Source organism: Anabrus simplex, chromosome 2, assembly GCF_040414725.1.
Source record: "Anabrus simplex isolate iqAnaSimp1 chromosome 2, ASM4041472v1, whole genome shotgun sequence".
Lineage (NCBI taxonomy): Eukaryota > Metazoa > Arthropoda > Insecta > Orthoptera > Tettigoniidae > Anabrus > Anabrus simplex.
The window spans coordinates 406,656,336-406,676,669 of record NC_090266.1 but is presented as its reverse complement, the minus strand read 5'-3'; the positions used below and the strand labels follow the sequence as shown (position 1 = coordinate 406,676,669).

Sequence of the window (20,334 nt, the reverse complement as noted above, 5' to 3'; positions counted from 1 at the left end):
ATTCAGCAATGCCTAACCTATGACTTGGCTATGTACAAACGGCGTCCTGACCCTATCGTTGAGCCAACGCTACAGTGTCTACACACCTCTAACAATAATCATGTACATGCGGCATCCCAAACCTAATGTTGAGCCAACACTAAGCTGTATACACATCACTAACAGTAATCATGTACATGCGGCATCCCGAACCTATCGTTGAGCCAACAATATGGTATCAACACATCACTGATACTGTCGGGCGAAATCGAACATTTAAAACAATGTCCGGATATTTAAATCTAATTCTCATTGAAATGCAAACACATGAAGTAAAATCCGCTACAGAAATGAACTCTAATCTGGAATAATACGAGTACCGTATTAACTATATCCATTTCCTACGATAAAGTGTGAAATCGAAATTAAATAACGGGTTTGAATACTTCAGTCTATCACTCATTAAAATATATACACTTGCATGAAGTTCGCTAAATAAAATAAAATGAAATCTCGTATGATATGACGTGATATTGCTGAAAACAATAGTCACAACCACCACGATATTCGCGGCATAGCTTAGATTGTGAAGCTCCAAATAACCTGCAATGTCAACATTCCAAACATGTGTCATTGTAAACTCTCCAGTGAAGTAAACTCTCATCAACGTACGCAGGGTAAACTCTCAATCTGATAAGTTCATTCTCTCACCCGCAATATTCCCGATTCGCGGTTTTCGCCTCGTAAAGATACAGAATAAAATTTGATTTCCACTAAGCAAATATTACCTCAACTGTGTATAAGAATGTATTTTGTTCGTGAGGTCTGCTTATGACAAAATGCATTTCGCTGGTATCGAATCGAATAGTCAACTTGACTTAACTGACGTTATCTACAGTCGTACGTAAAATAATAATCATGGGAGACTTCATTTGTACTTAAAATATGCGTTACCATGCAACAACCTTTCAATCGCTTTGTTTAACATAATTCAGGATCGTTACAGGTTGTCGCTCCTCTTATGCAGCCTGTCTGGAAAATATTCCACATCAGCATATACACCCTGTCACAAAAATTCCTCTCCATCAAACTACAGGGCCTTTTCTATTCAGCATCTCTCTTAGAACTTCCCACTCATAATATACAGGGCTTGTTTTGATGCTATTTGTTCGGGGCGTCGACCCATGTGGATCTTTTGCCCCTGCTGGCACCATATTGTATGAACCTCGTGTAATTGGAGTGGCGGTAGTGTGGAATGCTGTGTGTGAGGAAAGGAAGATTAAGGACGTCACAAATGCATAGTCCTCAGGCCAGGGATATTAATCATTACAGTTAAAAACCCCTGACCCGAACGGGAATCGAACCCGGGGCCGCCGGGTGAATATACAGGGTTTACTCTGCCTCAAATTTTCTTCCTAATTATTTTCATAATATTTCATAATTACTATCCATTTCTTCTTGCTTGATCAAATTTTAAGTACAAGCTTTCCCATAACCAATCAACTTCATAATGTTCTCAAAGCAGCTTCTCTAAATTTTCCCAGACCTCAGGAGCAAAATATCATGCTGTGATTCTATATCTCAAATACACGGTATCACAAAATTAAGTTTCCAAGATGACAAAATTATCTCACTTAACTGGATTTCGATATAAAACTGTAAACTTCGCTCACACAACTGCTGATTGCATTATTATTATCTCAAATTACTCCTATGATTATTATTGTTATTATTTGACTTTATTACATTTATAATTACCTTTATCCTTGTCATTATTTTAATTTTTACCGGCACGAACAGATTTAACTGATTTTCATTGTAATATTTAACTTCATATTTTAAGAAAATTAACACAGTTTAACGCCTCGCGGTGACATAAATAACAGACGATCGTGTTTCCTGGAATACAGACATGACACATAATCGTCATTGCAAAACACTAAATTCTACATACACAACGCGGTGTCAAGGTTTACTAATTAATTTAAAGGAACCAGCATTTACATATCTAACTACAAAGACATAATATTGGAATTAGACAGGCCTGTAATTGTGTTGATTGGTGTGGCGTTATCTTGGCTGCATTTAGCAAGCCAGCAACCTCCGACGTAATGCCTCATAATGATGGGTGGCATTCTTCACTTAAATACTACCTTACCAATTACACTGACTTTGCACTTGTCTTGATGCAACACAAATTAATTTTTTTGAGCCTGTACTAACATAACAGATTTTATTATGCACATAACACACAATAGACCACGCCGCTCTATTATCGGCCAGTCAACTGACGAAATCGTGGAAAGCTCCTACTTTTATTTGCCAGGTGTTACCAAACGTGAATGACCGTGGGACAGTGATGCTATCTCTCACAAGAAACCAATGGTTCTCCCCTACCGATTGTAGAAATAACCGTGTTAATAATAATTACACAAAGCTATCTGGGACTTCGCTGTCTTCCTCGCAGAACCACTATGATATTCCCACCTACCAGGATGAACTGTGGTAAATAAAATGTTTTAATATCTGAGTTGTCTCTATTCCTCATTGCCACTTGATAAATTTCCTATCTCTCAAGCACCGGGCGAGTTGGCCGTGTGGTTAGGGGCGCGCGGCTGTGAGCTTGCATTCGGGAGATAGTGGGTTCGAATCCCACTGTCGGCAGCCCTGAAGATGGTTTTCCGTGGTTTCCCATTTTCACACCAGGCAAATGCTGGGGCTATACATTAAGGCCACGGCCGCTTCCTTCCTACTCCTACGCCTTTCCTATCCCATCGTCGCCATAAGACCTATCTGTGTCGGTGCGACGTAAAGCCACTAGCAAAAAAAAAGTATCTCTCAAGCCATCTGGCTTTTGACATTTCCAAGTCTAGCTTCTAACACTTAAATTTCTGTAGGAGCTCTTCTTGACTTCAACCGTCGCAGGTTCGTCCCCTCGGACCGATGATTGCTGAGTGCTTCTCTCGTTTTCAGAAAGGGTATTTATACGTACTCTAGGGACGCGGTACCACGCGTTATCCATTTTTGTGAAATCATTCTATCTGCTAACCGCTGGACCGATTTCTCTGAGACTCACACCAGAGATTCCGCCTATTTTTCCGATCACAGTGATGGTGTTCGTCGATTTCTACTGCTTCTTTGATGCCCGGTTTCTGGAATGGTGAGATATCTTTCCGATAGCTATTGCTTTGTTACAGCTGTCGACTCGATAAATCTTCGCTGCGTTGCACATCGGAATATAGCAGCTAACTTATCGAACTGTCAACTATTGGCCCATTGATCAAGTTTCATATACACACTAGATGCCACCCCTCGTACTGCTTTCTCTTTGTGCATTAGATTTGTTCCCTAGATTGCCAGGCGCATGCGCACAAGTATTGCATCGTATTTGAGCTTTCTGTGCAGCTCATATTATCCCCTCTTTGCCATGCAGCGAGAAGTTGGTATTCGACTAGTTCTTCCGGACGTGGGTGACAGTTTCATAGTGTTTAAGGACTGTCGGAAGAATTTGACATTGTTTGAGGATTTCTAATGAAATATGCACGCCAGTAGCACCTGTCACGCGCGATCCTGTTTGCACTGAGCCTTATAAGGATACCGTACCGGTATCTCTTCCCTTTTATTCCAAAATATGAACATTGTTTGACCACAGTGTAACGATATATATCGTGTAATTAACATAATTATATAACCTGTTAGTTCCTTGTAACCGGGCGAGTTGGCCGTGCGCGTAGAGGCGCGCGGCTGTGAGCTTGCATCCGGGAGATAGTAGGTTCGAATCCCACTATCGGCAGCCCTGAAAATGGTTTTCCGTGGTTTCCCATTTTCACACCAGGCAAATGCTGGGGCTGTACCTTAATTAAGGCCACGGCCGCTTCCTTCCAACTCCTAGGCCTTTCCTATCCCATCGTCGCCATAAGACCTATCTGTGTCGGTGCGACGTAAAGCCCCTAGCAAAAAAAAAGTTCCTTGTAATGTAATATCGTTCATTAAAAGCAATCCCACGATAAAAGTATATGCTCACTGTCAATGCAAGTAGGCCTGCAGTAGGCCTACTACGATAAATGTGTAATTATCTGGTATACTCAGTTACTGGTACCAGTGCTTTTATGGACACGAATGCAGTCACAGATAGAAATATGTCTTAAAGGGTATCGTAATTAATATTCGATCAACAGGGTACAATGGAAAATTATTTGTCACAGGACGCAAATTGTCGCCTGTAACCTCTACCAAACCTATGCCAGTATATTTGTTTAGTCTCAATCTGTCTTTGAATTCATTTTCACTATACTTCATTAGAACATTAGGCTGACGATGATATAATCGTGGTCGTTTTAGAATGTTGACCATTTCTACAATTTCTTCGTCGGAAGAAGATGAGATAGCCATAGAAAATTTTAACAAACACAATGTTAGCTGCTGATACTGAAGTATTGCGCACGCGTCACCAAGTTAACAAATAGATATCTCCTGGTCAGGGCCCTCTAAGTTAGCAAGCGATTTATCGAACCGATAGACATATCTTACGTTCGTGCAACGCCAAAACACAAGTTAACCATTCGATACCCCTATAGGTTCGATATCTCACGTTCAAGAAACTGGGCATGAAGGGCGTAATTAATTCTTAGGTTCACATTCCCGCGTATTTTGACTGGGTGACCTTGCCTCATGTCAACTCCACTCTGTCGATAGACAGGCGAACTTCTCTCTGGGCATAATTAAATATATTTCCCCCTGTGAAGTGCCTTTCATCAAATGATTCCAAAATTCTTAATTAATTCCTCGCTAATGACAGTGCCGTAATCCTTCTCAATTGGGGTTATTAGCAAACGTTTTATTATTCATTTCCTGAAGGCTGCCGAAATGTCCCGATCTCGCTTGATGGTTTAGATCATCTCGTGCTATGAAGTGACAAGCAAAGGAGCATGAAGCTAGCTATATTACAAAGATGGATGCGCGTTTTTTTTCCTCTCTTAGCTGGCCCTACATAGCCGTGCGCGGTTCTTTCAGCAATGTAGAATTATGGGCTCATTATTGGATGCTGTACTATACTGTGCATAGCCAGTGCATGATGGATACATCTTACAGTTTCTCCCCTAAACTGAATATACAGCGTGCGGCAGAAATACCTGACGAATTTCAGACGTAAATAACTCAGCAACGCAACAAGCCATTAACAATTTTGTTGCGCAGTTTAAACGAGCAGTGTTTGCCATTTGTGTTACGCACAGTAAATTGGGGCAAACTAAAGGTCGTATTGGCCACACCTTTCAAACAGGCGTTACTGTTGTGGTGAGCGTGGTCTTGGCCTTGGCCAACACGTGTATCGTCTCGTCCGGGCTAGTCATTCAGCTAGTGGTGGGCGAAACTCTCGTTCGAGATACTCGAGACTGACGTCACCACTCTCGATGCATCTTCGAGATCTACGTAGAGATGGGCATAACACTCGTTTGAGATACTCGAGCCTGACGTCACTTTCTCGATGCGTCTCGAGGCATGCTCCAATTGAACCTCAGCCAGGACGAATATAGCAGAAACAGAAATCATTAGTAAACATTGAACTCGAGCTGTTAGCGTGGCTCAGTTGGGTAAATATCATCGTTAGGCATTATCCTCCGCTACGTTTTGTAGTGGTTGGAATCTTATCTTCAAATATTTTTGTTTGTTCTTGTTTTGCAATCGGAGTTTCGGCTACCAAACACACGCCTGTTCGTGCAGAAACAACCAGATCGCTAATAGAAGTAATTGTAACGTTACTGAATATACAAAATAACCAATATATAATAAAATCTCTTCTACTTGAACACATGCAATATAAACCAATCATAATGTAAACAAACCTGATTACCTCGTGGCCATGTCATCAGATCAGTTAGCTTTGTATCTGTATTGCACTGAAAATAGTACTCATAATAATGTTATTTGTGTTACGTCCGTCCTAAATGCTAGTTCTTGACAGACGCCTGGGTGTGGGAATTATGTCTCGCAGGAGTTCATTAACGTGCTGGAAGCCAACGACATGGAATTGTTACCTTTAAAACAGTAGGTACACTGACAGAACATATTGAACACACTGGGATAAAAATGTACGTGTTTCGACAAAGGGTTATCGCTCTACTCTGTGTTTTGTATTGTACGTTTTTGTTATTACATATTACAGGCTTTGCTTCTCTCGGTTTTGGGTTGTACGTTTTGGTTATTGAATATTGCTGGCCTTTTCTCTGTTGTCAAGGTATTTTAACAGAAATAAGTTTGTTTGCGGTAATAAAACCGAATAAATCATCATTTAATTACCGGTTCTACTCTATAACGAGCCACCGGAGACCACGGGTACCTTATACCAATATACACAGAAGGTTTCCCTGAACAATTTCCGAAAATTTGTCGATGGAGTTCGGCTTCATCCTGTATATGTGCCTTCAGGTCTGATAATATTGTGGCTGGTCTTGAATGATCCTTTCCAAGGAAACGATCTATTTGTTACCATACTTACATAAAAGTATCGATAGTCCAGAAGGAGACTTAACCCGAGAACGAGTCCCTCTTCGGATACATGCCCACATATAGCAGTATATGCCATTATCGGTAAGTTATATTTTACTTTCTGTTCAAATTATTACACAACTCGATGCGTCGTAAAAGACATCGCTTCAATAAAATGTTAAAAATATATCACACTCTTCATTACTATTTATTTCACATACCCAGTCCCCGAACTATAGGAACTAATCAATGAAGGATATGTTTCCTAGCCGAGAATCGAACCCAGAGACCCTTGGACGAAACGCCAGTACGCTAACCATTTCGCCACGGAAGCGGACAGTAGTTACGTAAAATGCAGGAAGTACAGGTAGGTAAGTTGACCGCGAGTAGATTATAAAGTAGTTGGCGTATCGTCATTAGTTGTTATAATGATGTTATTTGCTTTACGTCCCACTAACTACTTATTAAGGTTTTCGGAGACGTCATTAGTTGATCAACGGGCGAAGTAGGCTATAGTCGAGGGATAACATACCGCATGCGCATGATGTCCCGATTTAAACTTTGAGATAGGATTACGAGTCATGGACTGCATCAGTTGCTCGAAGTGCATCGTGAGCTCTCGATACGTTTCCCAGCACTGCCTCGAGACAAAGAGCTCATGCGCCTGACGTCACTATACGACATCGAGATAGCATTATGAGGCACGTACTGCATCGCTTGCTCAGAATACATCGAGAGCTTTGCATCACGCGACCCATCACTACATTCAGCCAGCCGGTCGCTAGCATGGCGTGGAGTGGTGAGCACTGAGGTTTCGTGATTGAGACTTATTTCAAAAATGCTGACTCTGTTACCACAACACAGCGGTTGTTTCGCGGACACTTTGGCTTAGGTCGACATGAGAATGTTCCTAGCAGGAACACCATTCTGTTATGGGTGAACAGTTTGAGAAAAAGTGGTTCGAGTGTGTCGTAGCATCCGAACACCAGAGACCGTCCGCGCAGTGAGACACGCCGATACGCAGTCTCCTCAACGTTCGGTGCGTAGGCATTGACATGCTCTGGAACTCTCGGATCGCACCGTAAGGAGGATTTTACACGCAGACATGAAGTTCCATCTGTACAAAATGGTGGGTGTTCAGAAACTCAGTGAACGTGATTGGGCCAACCGCAGAGCGTGTTGTGAGACTATCCTGGAAGCTGTAGCCGCTGACACCAGTGTCCTGGCAAGTGATGAAGTGCACTTTCATTTGTCAGGCTACGTTAAACTGGTCCGTAACCAATCTTCAGCAGATCCATGAGCGAGCGTGTTACTGTTTGGTGCACTGTCGCTGATTTCGGAATTGTAGGCCCTTACTTTTTTGAAGAGGAGGACAGAACTGTAACAATAACATCGGATCGTTACGTAGGGGAATATGGGGCGGAACGGAACTCTGCCTTTAAGTCCCCTACTCATTACTGCACTCGACGGAAGTTTCAGGAACTATTCTCCTGCAGGCCAGAAAACAGTTGGCAGCAATGCTAGAGATCTCCATTTATTCGGTCTTGGTTAAGTTACAGTGTGCCTCGTGTTATTCCAACATTTCTAACTTCTGGAACATTTTCTCAAGGTAAGCATTCAGATTTTGCAGAACTATGTTTATTCGTACCGGTAGTTCTTCTTCAAACTACATATTATTTACTACAACCTTTCATCATATATTTTGTATATTTCAAATATAATTTTTGCTGGTGGCTTGTTGAATATAACCTTACATCACAGGGCAGAATGGACCACGGTTCCGTTGTGCCCCTGTTCCATTCTGCCCCATAGTTCCATTGTGACCCATCCCCGTTCTCAGTACCTGTTTAGCTGTGCCTGTTCTCATGTTATTTAAAGTGTTAGCCTAATTACTGTAGTACAGGTTAATACCTTCAAATTCAATGCGGTTTAATTGGTTATTGTTTTATTACAGATGGTCAGAAATTACTCAAGGAAAACAGACTGGCAAAACTGGTCTTCGGAGAGTATGGAACTGGCAATAGCAGCAGTGGTAAAGAAAGAGATAGGGTTAAGAAAAGCCACACAGCAATTTCAAGTTCCCAAAACTACACTGCAGAGATATGTGAAGAAAAAATAGAAGATGACAAACCCCATGTAGACAAATGTGCGGGTAAATTTCGAACTGTGTTCACTGCAGAACAAGAACAAGAACTTGTGGAGTACATCAACTTGATGGAGTCCATTCTTTTAGGTTTGACACTTAATGATTGCCACGCTGTAGCGTACCAATTGGACGAAAGGAACCACATTGAACATCCATTCAACAAAATAAAACAACTGGCAGGTACGTATAGACTGGATGCAAAATTTTCTTACAAGGCACTCAGAATTAAGCCTTCGAAAACCTGAGGCAACTTCTGGTGCCCAAGCAATGGGTTTTAATCAGTCAAATGTTCAGAAGTTTTTTGACCTCCTCCTTGAATGTTGTGAAAAATACAATCTGACAGCTGATCATATTTTTAAGTGTGATGAGACTGGGATAACAGTGAACCCTAAGGGACATTCAAAAGTAATTGCTCCGAAAGGAAAAAGGCAAGTTGGTGTCATAACTTCTTCTGTGAGAGGAGAAACAGTCACAGCAAAGATATGCTTTTCTTCAGTTGGTGCCTACATGCCACCAATGCTAATATTTCCGAGGAAAAAGAAACAAAAGGTATTTGAACTGGGTCTGCCCCCTGGTGGGTGGGCAGAATGCTACGAAACAGGCTGGATCACCACTGAGATCTGAAGTTTAGATTCGTTTGTGAATTTTGCTGGTGATTTAATTCATTATTGTGTCAGATTTATTATTTCTATAAAGAACATTAGAATAATGGACAATAATGATACTTCAGATTGACATTAAATAGAGAAAACTACATAAAAGTGAGAAAAGTTTGACATTTTCATCCATGGTTCCATTCTACCCCGATGCTTGGGGCAGAATGTTCCATTCGGAATATATTATTTTATGCCAATTTTTACTACTTACATTTATTATCTCTGTTATTTTTTACTTGTTTTCTGTTGTATGATACGTTGTGAAATATGAGCAACAACTTTGTCTTGTTTAATTACATCGCTCAACCAATCACACTGTGTTAAAATTTTAAGGTTCCTTTCCGCCCCACGTTCCCCTACAGTTGTTACACAACTTCCTGCAGCCGACACTCACCGACTTAGGGAATCCTGCTGTGTGCTTCCAACAAGATGGTGCCACTGCACACACAGTCAGGCCGTCGATGGGTCTCCTCAGAAAAATGTTTCCAGGACGTCTCATCTCCTTACGGGGTGACGTTCCATGGCCAGCCCGTTCGCCTGATCTCGCCCCATGCGATTTCTTTATCTGGGGATATTTGAAAGATCGCATCTTCCGACATAAGCCGCGAACACTACGTGACCTGAAAGCTGCCATCCGTGAAGAAATCGAGGCAATACCACAAGGCATGCTCAAGCGAGTTATGCGGAACTTCAGGGAGAGGCTTCAGAGGTGCATCGAACAGGACGGTTGGCATTTGGATGACATTATTTTCGAAACCTAGTGTGTATATGACACAAGTGGCAAACACTACTCTTTCCAACTGTACAATAAATCTTTAAATGGCTTGTTGCATTGCCGAGTTATTTACGTCTGAAATTCGTCAGGTATTTCTGCCGCACCCTATATCTCTGACAGCAGTGAAGGTAGTTCATGGGATGTGGAACTATTATTATTATTATTATTATTATTATTATTATGATTATGATTATTATGATTATTATTATTATGGTATGCAAGGTATTGTCAATTAAGAATGGTGACGTCATATATAAAAAAAGCCTGCTTTTATGGGAAGGCATAAAACTGTCCTGTATGGTTGAAAATAGAATATAATTGTGCCAGTTACAAATTATTAATTAAATTTGAACATAATTATGTTGATAAGATACATACAGTATAATGGGGTGATTCTGTTTAGGTGGTGTGAATCCGATCGTTTGCCTATTTTTCAAAAATAGGTCATGTTGGCGCGGTACTGTAACAACAGTCCCTTAGCTGTTCACAATAATGATAACTTGTAGTGCACAATGCTAACAATTGCCATGTCAGCAGATGTTTCCCATGTGTGCTACACTCGTGAAGTAAAACATCAGCCAATAATTTCTGTTGCTGAGAAATATCTCAGTTGCAGAATTGTTCGGTTATGATTTTTTTAACTCTCATACGGACATCTTAAATATTACTCTTCATTTTCATGTCCATAGTTAGCACCATTTTGATGCTATCTGTATCTTATCATAACATTTGCAGTTTTTTTTTTGCTAGGGGCTTTATGTCGCACCGACACAGATAGGTCTTACGGCGACGATGGGATAGGAAAGGCCTAGGAGTTGGAAGGAAGCGGCCGTGGCCTTAATTAAGGTACAGCCCCAGCATTTGCCTGGTGTGAAAATGGGAAACCACCGAGCGAGTTGGCCGTGCGCGTAGAGGCGCGCGGCTGTGAGCTTGCATCCGGGAGATAGTAGGTTCGAATCCCACTATCGGCAGCCCTGAAAATGGTTTTCCGTGGTTTCCCATTTTCACACCAGGCAAATGCTAGGGCTGTACCTTAATTAAGGCCACGGCCGCTTCCTTCCAACTCCTAGGCCTTTCCTATCCCATCGTCGCCATAAGACCTATCTGTGTCGGCGCGACGTAAAGCCCCTAGCAAAAAAAAAAAAAAAATTGGGAAACCACGGAAAACCATCTTCAGGGCTGCCGATAGTGGGATTCGAACCTACTATCTTCCGGATGCAAGCTCACAGCCGCGCGCCTCTACGCGCACGGCCAACTCGCCCGGTCATTTGCAATTTTGTTGGGTGAATCCCATCATGCAAGTTTATAAGATGATTCTGGTACGAATGCAAAAATAAATATCCTAGCACAATCTTGGAGCAATTTGTGCTTTTTTCTGCCTTGGGTACAGGTTCGTTTTCCAGAAAGACGAAGTAAACGTTACTATCAGCAACTTCCTTTCTCAAAAATGTTATTTCATGTGTATTAGTGCTGCCAACAAGAAAAAATCTGACCCTCTTTCTTGATGTGACATTCTTAATTGAAGATTAACAATAAAAATTTGAGCTGACAGCTACATTGTACTGGACGAGACTACTTCAAGAACGAGAAGAAAAGCGTAAGGATAGTTGGTTAGAATTCCATTCAACAGAGGCCACAATGAACCGATTTTAGAAAGGCAAGAACCGATTTTAGAAAGGCAAGAGACAATAGCTCCAATGTTTTATAAAGTCTCTGATGGTGCACAGTTATCACTATAAAATTTGCAAGATGAAAGGGCACCACCAATCTAACCCATGATGTACCTGTGAACTACAGTATGTAGCCTTTTGTGTGGGAGATACCACATTCTCAAAAAAAAAATGTCAAAAACGGGATAAACCAGTAATCTAATGTATCAGAGATTAAAGCTGTAATAATGTACTTGCACAGTTTGTACGCACTTCATTAATAGTAGTAGTAATAATTTTAACAACCACCACCCTCTTTTTGTAGGATATTTTATGGTGGCGACATCATATATTTTCAACTGCACTTTCTTTATCTTCCTCCTTTATTTTAATTTGTCTCATGCTCCCCTACATCATGGTTGGGTAATATGAGGCAGAAGCCATGGTATATACAGGGTGTTTCAAAAATAGAGGGTGTTTCAAAAATAGAGGGATTAATTTCAGGTATATATTCCCCATATGTAGACAGTAAAAATGTTAATTACAACATGTGCCCGGAAATACTTGGTTTCTAAGTTATGGGCTTCAAAACAGTGATATTCACCGGGACATTTTTCTTCCCCCAGATAGTTGCCGTGACAGAAGATATTAACAGAACACTTGACAGTTAATTCCGAGGTGAAGGGTACATTGAGTGTTGTGTTTGACGTACTCAAATCAGGAGCTGGCAGAAGTGAACTTCAGGTACTGTGAAGGGGACAGCAATGCTGCACTGGCTCATCGTTTGTACCAGGAGAAGTACCCACAGTGAAGATGTCCATATCAAAAGACATTTCAACCTGTCCATCACTGTCTGCGCTCATGGGAAGTTTATATCTCCTGGTTTGGATAGGAAACGACCAAGATATACAACTCCAGGTGTAGAGGAGGAGATTCTGGATTCTGTGTACACGACTTTTCAGCACACAAAGGTTAGCGTTGAAAGTGAATGTTCCTCATACGACTGTCTGCAGACTGTTGCAAGAGCAACAGTTTTATTCTTATTATTTGCAACTTGTGCAGGCCTTTTCACCAGCAGATTACCCTGCACAAGTTATGTTCTGCCAGTGGTTCTTGCAGTAGTGTGCTACAAATCCAAACCATCCTGCATTATTATTGTTATTATTATTATTATTATTATTATTATTATTATTATTATTATTATTATTATTATTATTATTATTATATTCATTAATAATAATAATAATAATAATAATAATAATATGAAGTACAGTTCACACAAGATTGCATATTGTTCCATCTCATCACCAAGTGCGGTTCTCCCTCAGAATGTTGGCCAGTATCATTGGTGATCGGTTAGTTGGACCCCATTACATGCACTTGTAAACAGACTTATGAGGCAGACGAACACAAACTTCCTGGAAAACACCTTACCTCATGTTTATGAAGACGCTCCACTGATCACCTCAAAGTTTTTCTCCCCGCAGGTGAATATCACTGCTTTGAAGACTACACATGTTGTAATGGCATTTTCTTACTGTTCACAAATGGGTAATACATACCTGAAATGATTACCTCTATTTTTGAAACATTCTCTATAATCTATTTAATACCATAAATGGTTGTGAATGAGTAAATCATCCTTAACATTTACAGTACATCATTTCACTGCTTGGAAATTGTGCACTTTAGGTTCATTTGGGAATCATTCATAATTCAAATGTTTTGTTAGAGTTAAGTGTATTGTACTATCTTTACAAACTATGACTAATAAAATTTGATACATTGTTATACATTCTTAACATACCTTTTAAAACTAAAAAAATAGTGATTGAATTCCTACATTGGTAGATTTATTCTGTTCTGTATGCAAAATAAGTTAGTGATTGGATTCACCCCACCTTGTGAAGTGAAACCGATCACCAATTAAATGTAAATAATAGGTAAAAATATGAACAAAATATAAATTAATTTGTGGATCTAATATCATCAAAGTTGAATAGTACTAATACATTCAAAATTACATTGTGATCTAACTGCAGTGAATGGAATATTTTTTGGAATTCCCAAATTTTTATCGTATTCACCCCATTTTACGTTACGTACATACAAGCATAAATACCAGAGGCGGATCCAGAATTCGCTGAACGGGGGCTAATTTCTTTTTTTTTTTTTTTTTTTTTTTTTTTTTTTTTTTTTTTTTTTTTTTAAAAAGCATACCACAAAGCTAAAATGAGTTTATATTTTGTAGTAAAGCGTGAAGAGAGAACCATACTAAGAGGCGACATATCCCCTTCAACGAATCACTCTTTTATAGTTCCATGCATTTTCATGAATCTTAAAGCATTTATATGACTAACAAAATTTCACTAAACATTCAGTATTAACATTTTCATTCATAAATAATGTGTTGTTTGAGTTATCAGTCCATAGACTGGTTTGATGCAACTCTCCATGCCACCTTATCCTGTGCTAACCTTTATATTTCTATGTAACTATTGCATCCTACATCTGCTCTGATCTGCCTGTCATATTTATACCTTGGTCTACCCCTACCATTCTTACCACTTACACTTTCTTCAAAAACCAACTGAACAATTCCCGGGTGTCTTAAGATGTGTCCTATCATTCTATCTCTTCGTCTCACCAAATTTAGCCAGATCGCTCTCTCGCCAATTTGATTCAGTATCTCTTCATTCATGATCTGATCTATCCATCTCACCTTCAGCATTCTACTGTAACACCACATTTCAAAAGCTTCTATTCTCTTTCTTTCTGAGGTAGTTATCGTCCATGTTTCACTTCCATACAATGCCACGCTCCACAAAAAAGTCTTCAAAAACCTCTTTCCAATTCCTATATCAATGTTTGAAGTGAGCAAATTTCTTTTCTTAAGAAAGCTCTTCCTTGCTTGTGCTAGTCTGCATTTTATGTCCTTCTTACTTCTGCCATCGTTAGATATTTTACTACCCAAGTAACAATATTCATTTACTTCCTTTAAGACTTCATTTCCTAATTTAATATTTCCTGCATCACCTGCCTACGTTCGACTGCACACCATTACTTTTGTTTTGGACTTATTTATTTTCATCTTGTACTCCTTACCCAAGACTTCATCCATACCATTTAGCAGCTTCTCAAGATCTTCTGCAGTCTGGGATAAAATAACAATATCGTCAGCAAATTTCAAGGGTTTGATTTCCTCTCCTTGGATTGTGATTCCCTTTTCGAATTTCTCTTTGATTTCCTTCACTGCTTGTTCTATGTAAACATTGAACAGGAGGGGGGGGGACAAACTGCAGCCTTGCCTCACTTCTTTCTCGATTGCTGCTTCTTTTCGAAAGCCCTTGATTCCTATTACTGCAGACTGATTTTTATACAGATTGTAGATAATTCTTTGTTCTCGGTATTTGATCCCAATCACCTTCAGAATCTTAAATATCTTGGTCCAATCAATATTATCAAATGCCTTTTCTAGATCTACAAATGCCATGTACGTGGGCTTGTCTTTCTTGATTCGATCCTCTGAGATCAGACGTAAAGTCAGGATTGCTTCATGTGTTCCTACATTTCTTCTGAAGCCAAATTGATCTTCTCCCAACTCAGCTTCAACTGTCTTTCCATTCTTCTGTAAATAATAGTGTTAAAATTTTGCAGGCATGAGATACTAAACTAATGGTGCGGTAGTTTTCACACCTGTCAGCACCGGCTTTCTTGGAAATAGGTATAACAACATTCTTCCGAAAATCGGATGGGACTTCTCCTGTCTCATACATCTTGCACACTAAATGGAATAACCTTGCCATGCTAGTTTCTCCTAAGGCAGTCGGTAATTCAGAGGGAACGTCATCAATTCCAAGTGCTTTGTTCCCATTTAGGTCGCTCAGAGCTCTGTCAAACTCTGACCTCAAAATTGGGTCTCCCATTTCATCAGCATCAACAGCCTCTTCTTGTTCCAGAATCAAATTATCTACATCTTTACCTTGATACAACTGTTGGATATGTTTCTGCCATCTTTCTGCTTTGTCTTCTTTCCCTAGAAGTGGCTTTCCATCTGAGCTCTTAATATTCATACACCTAGATTTCCTTTCTCCAAATGTTTCCTTGATTTTCCTGTATGCAGCATCTACCTTTCCTAGAACCATACAACCTTCGACATCCTTGCACTTCTCCTTCAGCCATTCTTCCTTAGCTACCTTGCACTTTCTATCCACTTCATTCTTTAATCGCCTGTATTCTTTTCTGCCCTCTTCATTTCTAGCATTCTTGTATTTTCGTCGTTCATCAATCAGGTCTAGTATCTCCTGAGTTATCCACCGATTCTTAGTTGATCTTTTTTCTCTTCCTAACATTTCTTCAGCAGCCCTACTGACTTCATTTTTCATGACTATCCACTCTTCCTCTATTGTGTTTCCTTCAGCCTTTTTATTTAGTCCTTGTGCAACATGTTCCTTGAAACAATCCCTCGCACTCTTTTCTTTCAACTTATTTACTCCTTATGCAACATGTTCCTTGAAACAGTCCCTCGCACTCTTTTCTTTCAACTTGTCTAGATCCCACCTTTCTGCATTCTTTCCTTTGATTTTCTTCAGCTTCGGATGGCATTTCATGACCAACAAGTTGTGGATCGAGTTCACGTCTGCTCCTGGGGAAAGTTTTGCGATCCAACACCTGGTTTCTGAATCTCTGCCTAATCATAATGAAGTCTATTTGATATCTTCCAGTGTGTCCAGGTCTCGTCCACGTATACAGCCGTCGTTTGTGGTGTTTGAACCAAGTATTGGCAAGAACTAAATTATGATCAGTGTAGAATTCAACCAGCCAACTTCATCTTTTGTTCCTTTGTCCAATTCGAATTTTTCTATGGTATTACCTTCTCTTCCTTGGCCTATCACTGCATTCCAGTCTCCCATCACAATTAGATTCTCGTCAACTGTTACATATTGTATTAAATCTTCTCTCTCTTCATATATTCTTTTGAGTTCCTCATCATCCGCTGGGCTAGTAGGCATATAGACCTGCACTATTGTGGTGGGCATTGGTTTGGTGTCTATCTTGACGACAATAATTCTTTCACTATGGTCGTAGTAGCTTACCCGCTGCCTTACTTTCTTATTCATTATTAAACCAACTCCTGCATTTCCCCTGTTTGATTTTGTGTTGATAATTCGGTAGTCGCCTGACCAAAAATCCTGTTCTTCCTGCCAACGTACTTCACTTATACCAACTACATCTAACTTTAGTCTATCCATCTCCCTTTTCAGATTCTCTAATCTACCACAAAGATTCAAACTTCTAATATTCCATGCTCCGACTCGCAGAATGTCAGTATCCATCTTCCTGATGATCGCCCCCTCTCGTGTAGTCCTCACCCGGAGATCCGAATGGGGGACTAGTTTTCCTCCGGAATATTTTACCCGGGAGGAAGCCATCATCAGTACATCATTCATACAGAGAGAGCTGCATGTCCTCGGGAGTTGATTACGGCTGTAGTTTCCCGTTGCTTTGAGCCGTGTAGCAGTATCAACGCAGCTAAGCCATGTTGAGTATTATTACAAGGCCATCTAGACTGCTGCCCTTGCAACTTCCGAAAGGCTGCTACCCCCCTTTCGATGAACCATTCCTTAGTCTGGTCTCTCAATAGATACCCATCCGATATGGTTGCACCTGGGGCTCATCTATCTGCTTCATTGGGACACGCAAGCCTCCCCACCGCGGCAAGGTTACATGGTTCGCAGGGGAGGTCATAAATAATATGAAGGATAATTCTTCAAAGAATTTAGCGAGTTCCCATTATATATATGTTAATGTGGAAGGTGTACTTAGCATGCAAAGTCATAAAAGCCACCACTGTCAACTATGTATTCTTCTGTTTTCATGTGTGCAGTTCGTTTTGGATTAATAATAATAATAATAATAATAATAATAATAATAATAATAATAATAATCCTCTGCGAACCATGCTGCATACAGGAAAATCAAGGAAACCTTTGGGGAAAGGAAATCTAGGTGTATGAATATTAAGAGCTCAGATGGAAAGCCACTTCTAGGGAAAGAAGACAAAGCAGAAAGATGGCAGGAGCATATCTAACAGTTGTATGAAGGTAAATATATAAATAATTTGGTTCTGGAACATGAAGAGGCTGTTAATGCTGATGAAATGGGAGACCCAATTTTGTGGTCAGAGTTTGACGTAGCTGAGAGTGACCTCAATAGGAACAAGGCAGCTGGAATTGAAGACATTCTCTCTGAATTACTGACTGCCTTAGGAGAAACCAGCATGGCAAGGTTATTTCATTTAGTGTGCAAGATGTATGAGATAGGAGAAGTCCCATCCGATTTTCGGAAGAATGTTGTTATACCTATTCCCAAGAAAGCCGGTGCTGACAGGTGTGAAAACTACCGCACCATTAGTTTAGTATCTCATGCCTGCAAAATTTTAACATGTATTATTTACAGAAGAATGGAAAAACAAGTTGAAGCTGAGTTGGGAGAAGATCAATTTGGCTTCAGAGGAAATGTAGGAACACGTGAAGCAATCCTGACTTTAAGTCTGATCTCAGAGGATCGAATCAAGAAAGACAAGCCCACGTACATGGCATTCATAGATCTAGAAAAGGCATTCGATAATGTTGATTGGACCAAGCTATTTATGATTCTGAAGACGATAGGGATCAGATACCGAGAACGAAGAATTATCTACAATCTGTATAAAAATCAGTCTGCAGTGATAAGAATCGAGGGCTTTGAAAAAGAAGCAGCAGTCCAGAAAGGAGTGAAGCAAGGCTGCAGTTTGTCCCCTCTCCTTTTCATTGTTTACATAGAACAGGCAGTAAAGGAAATCAAAGAGAAATTTGGAAAGGGAATCACAATCCAAGGAGAGGAAATCAAAACCTTGAGATTTGCCGATGATATTGTTATTTTATCTGAGACTGCAGAAGATCTCGAAGTTGCTGAATGGTATGGACGAAGTCTTGGGTAAGGAGTACAAGATGATAATAAATAAGTCCAAAACAAAAGTAATGGAGTGCAGTCGAACGAAGGCAGGTGATGCAGGAAATATTAGATTAGGAAATGAAGTCGTAAAGGAAGTAAATGAATATTGTTACTTGGGTAGTAAAATAACTAACGATGGCAGAAGTAAGGACATAAAATGCAGACTAGCACAAGCAAGGAAGAGCTTTCTTAAGAAAAGAAGTTTGCTCACTTCAAACATTGATATAGGAATTAGAAAGATATTTTTGAAGACTTTCGTGTGGAGTGTGGCATTGTATGGAAGTGAAACATGGACGATAACTAGATCAGAAAGAAAGAGAATAGAAGCTTTTGAAATGTGGTGTTACAGTAGAATGCTGAAGGTGAGATGGATAGATCGAATCACGAATGAAGAGATACTGAATCGAATTGGTGAGAGAAGATCGATTTGGCTAAATTTGATGAGAAGAAGAGATAGAATGATAGGACACATCTTAAGACACCCAGGACTTGTTCAGTTGGTTTTTGAAGGAAGTGTAGGTGGTAAGAACGGTAGGGGTAGACCAAGGTATGAATATGACAAGCAGATTAGAGCAGATATAGGATGCAATAGTTACGTAGAAATGAAAAGGTTAGCACAGGATAGGGTGGCATGGAGAGCTGCATCAAACCAGTCTATGGACTGATGACTCAAACAATAATAATAATAATAATAATAATAATAATAATAATAATAAATTAACACAAAGGTCTTTAAAAATGATACTTGAGTAACTTTATTAATTTTGTAGTAAGTTTTTGCTCATTACTTACTGACTAACCATGCTAATTGGAAAGTTATTTATTAGTAAATATAGCCCAGTTAAACTTCACATACCTGTTTTCCTGCAACAATCTTAACATCATTTGAGATGTGATGGTGAAAATGTTAGCTATTTCCACTGAAGTACTAGGACGACTTATCATTATTTCATCATTAGCAGAACCTTTCTCAATAGTAATCATGTCAACACCATTAGAAGAAGCCGTATTTCCAGAATTTTGATGTGTTTTATCTTCTGCTACGTTTGTTTGGGGGAGGGGCCGATGACCTCAGATGTTAGGCCCCTTTAAACAACAAGCATCATAATCATCATGTTTTGGCTTTTAAAAAAAATGAAAAAATTGAAACACTATAAAAAGTTTGCATTTGTTACTCTTTACATAGAAAATAGTAAATTTTCAACTAGTATTTTAAGTATAACTTGTGAAGCAAAAGTACTTTTGAAACATTTACTACGAGTGTTAATGCTCCGCAGTCTGCAAGTTCCGCATAACTTTGTGTGAAGCTCCTGTACTCATACTGTTGCTGAGGTAAACGGCACTTGCCTACACACAGCCTGTTATTGCCTATTGTTGCCAGTCCACCAGCCACTAGGACAAGTCCATTACTTAAAATTCAAGGGTTGTGTGCTCATCCCTACTGAATTTTGGTAACAGATGTATTTATGGCAGACATAAAACTGTTAACATAGGGTATAGAAGAGAAGATGTGTTCACTTCAGCTGTTTTGGCCAATCATAGTATTGTGCTCTGCTGTGTAAGAATACTACTAAAGGAGGTTATTTTTGCAAGCAATTGCTTTTCTATGGTTTTCCGTGGTTTCCCATTTTCACACCAGGCAAATGC

The 20,334-nt window shown here is 39.8% G+C and overlaps 1 protein-coding gene across 5 annotated transcripts in view; it reads left to right on the top strand.

Annotated features, from left to right (window-relative positions):
* The window catches only part of LOC137498537 (uncharacterized), a 92,139-nt gene that overhangs the window by 54,076 nt on the left and 17,729 nt on the right, over window positions 1-20,334 (top strand). For 2 of the 5 annotated variants that reach the window (XR_011017819.1, XM_068226187.1), the window contains one exon: window positions 8,420-8,791. The exons of the other annotated variants lie outside the window; for them this stretch is intronic. Coding sequence is in view for 1 of the 2 variants with exons in the window: in XM_068226187.1 (XP_068082288.1) it covers window positions 8,420-8,791 (372 nt within the window). In the remaining variant the exon portion in view is untranslated. The remainder of the gene's footprint in view (window positions 1-8,419; window positions 8,792-20,334) is intronic. 5 annotated transcript variants of the gene reach the window in all.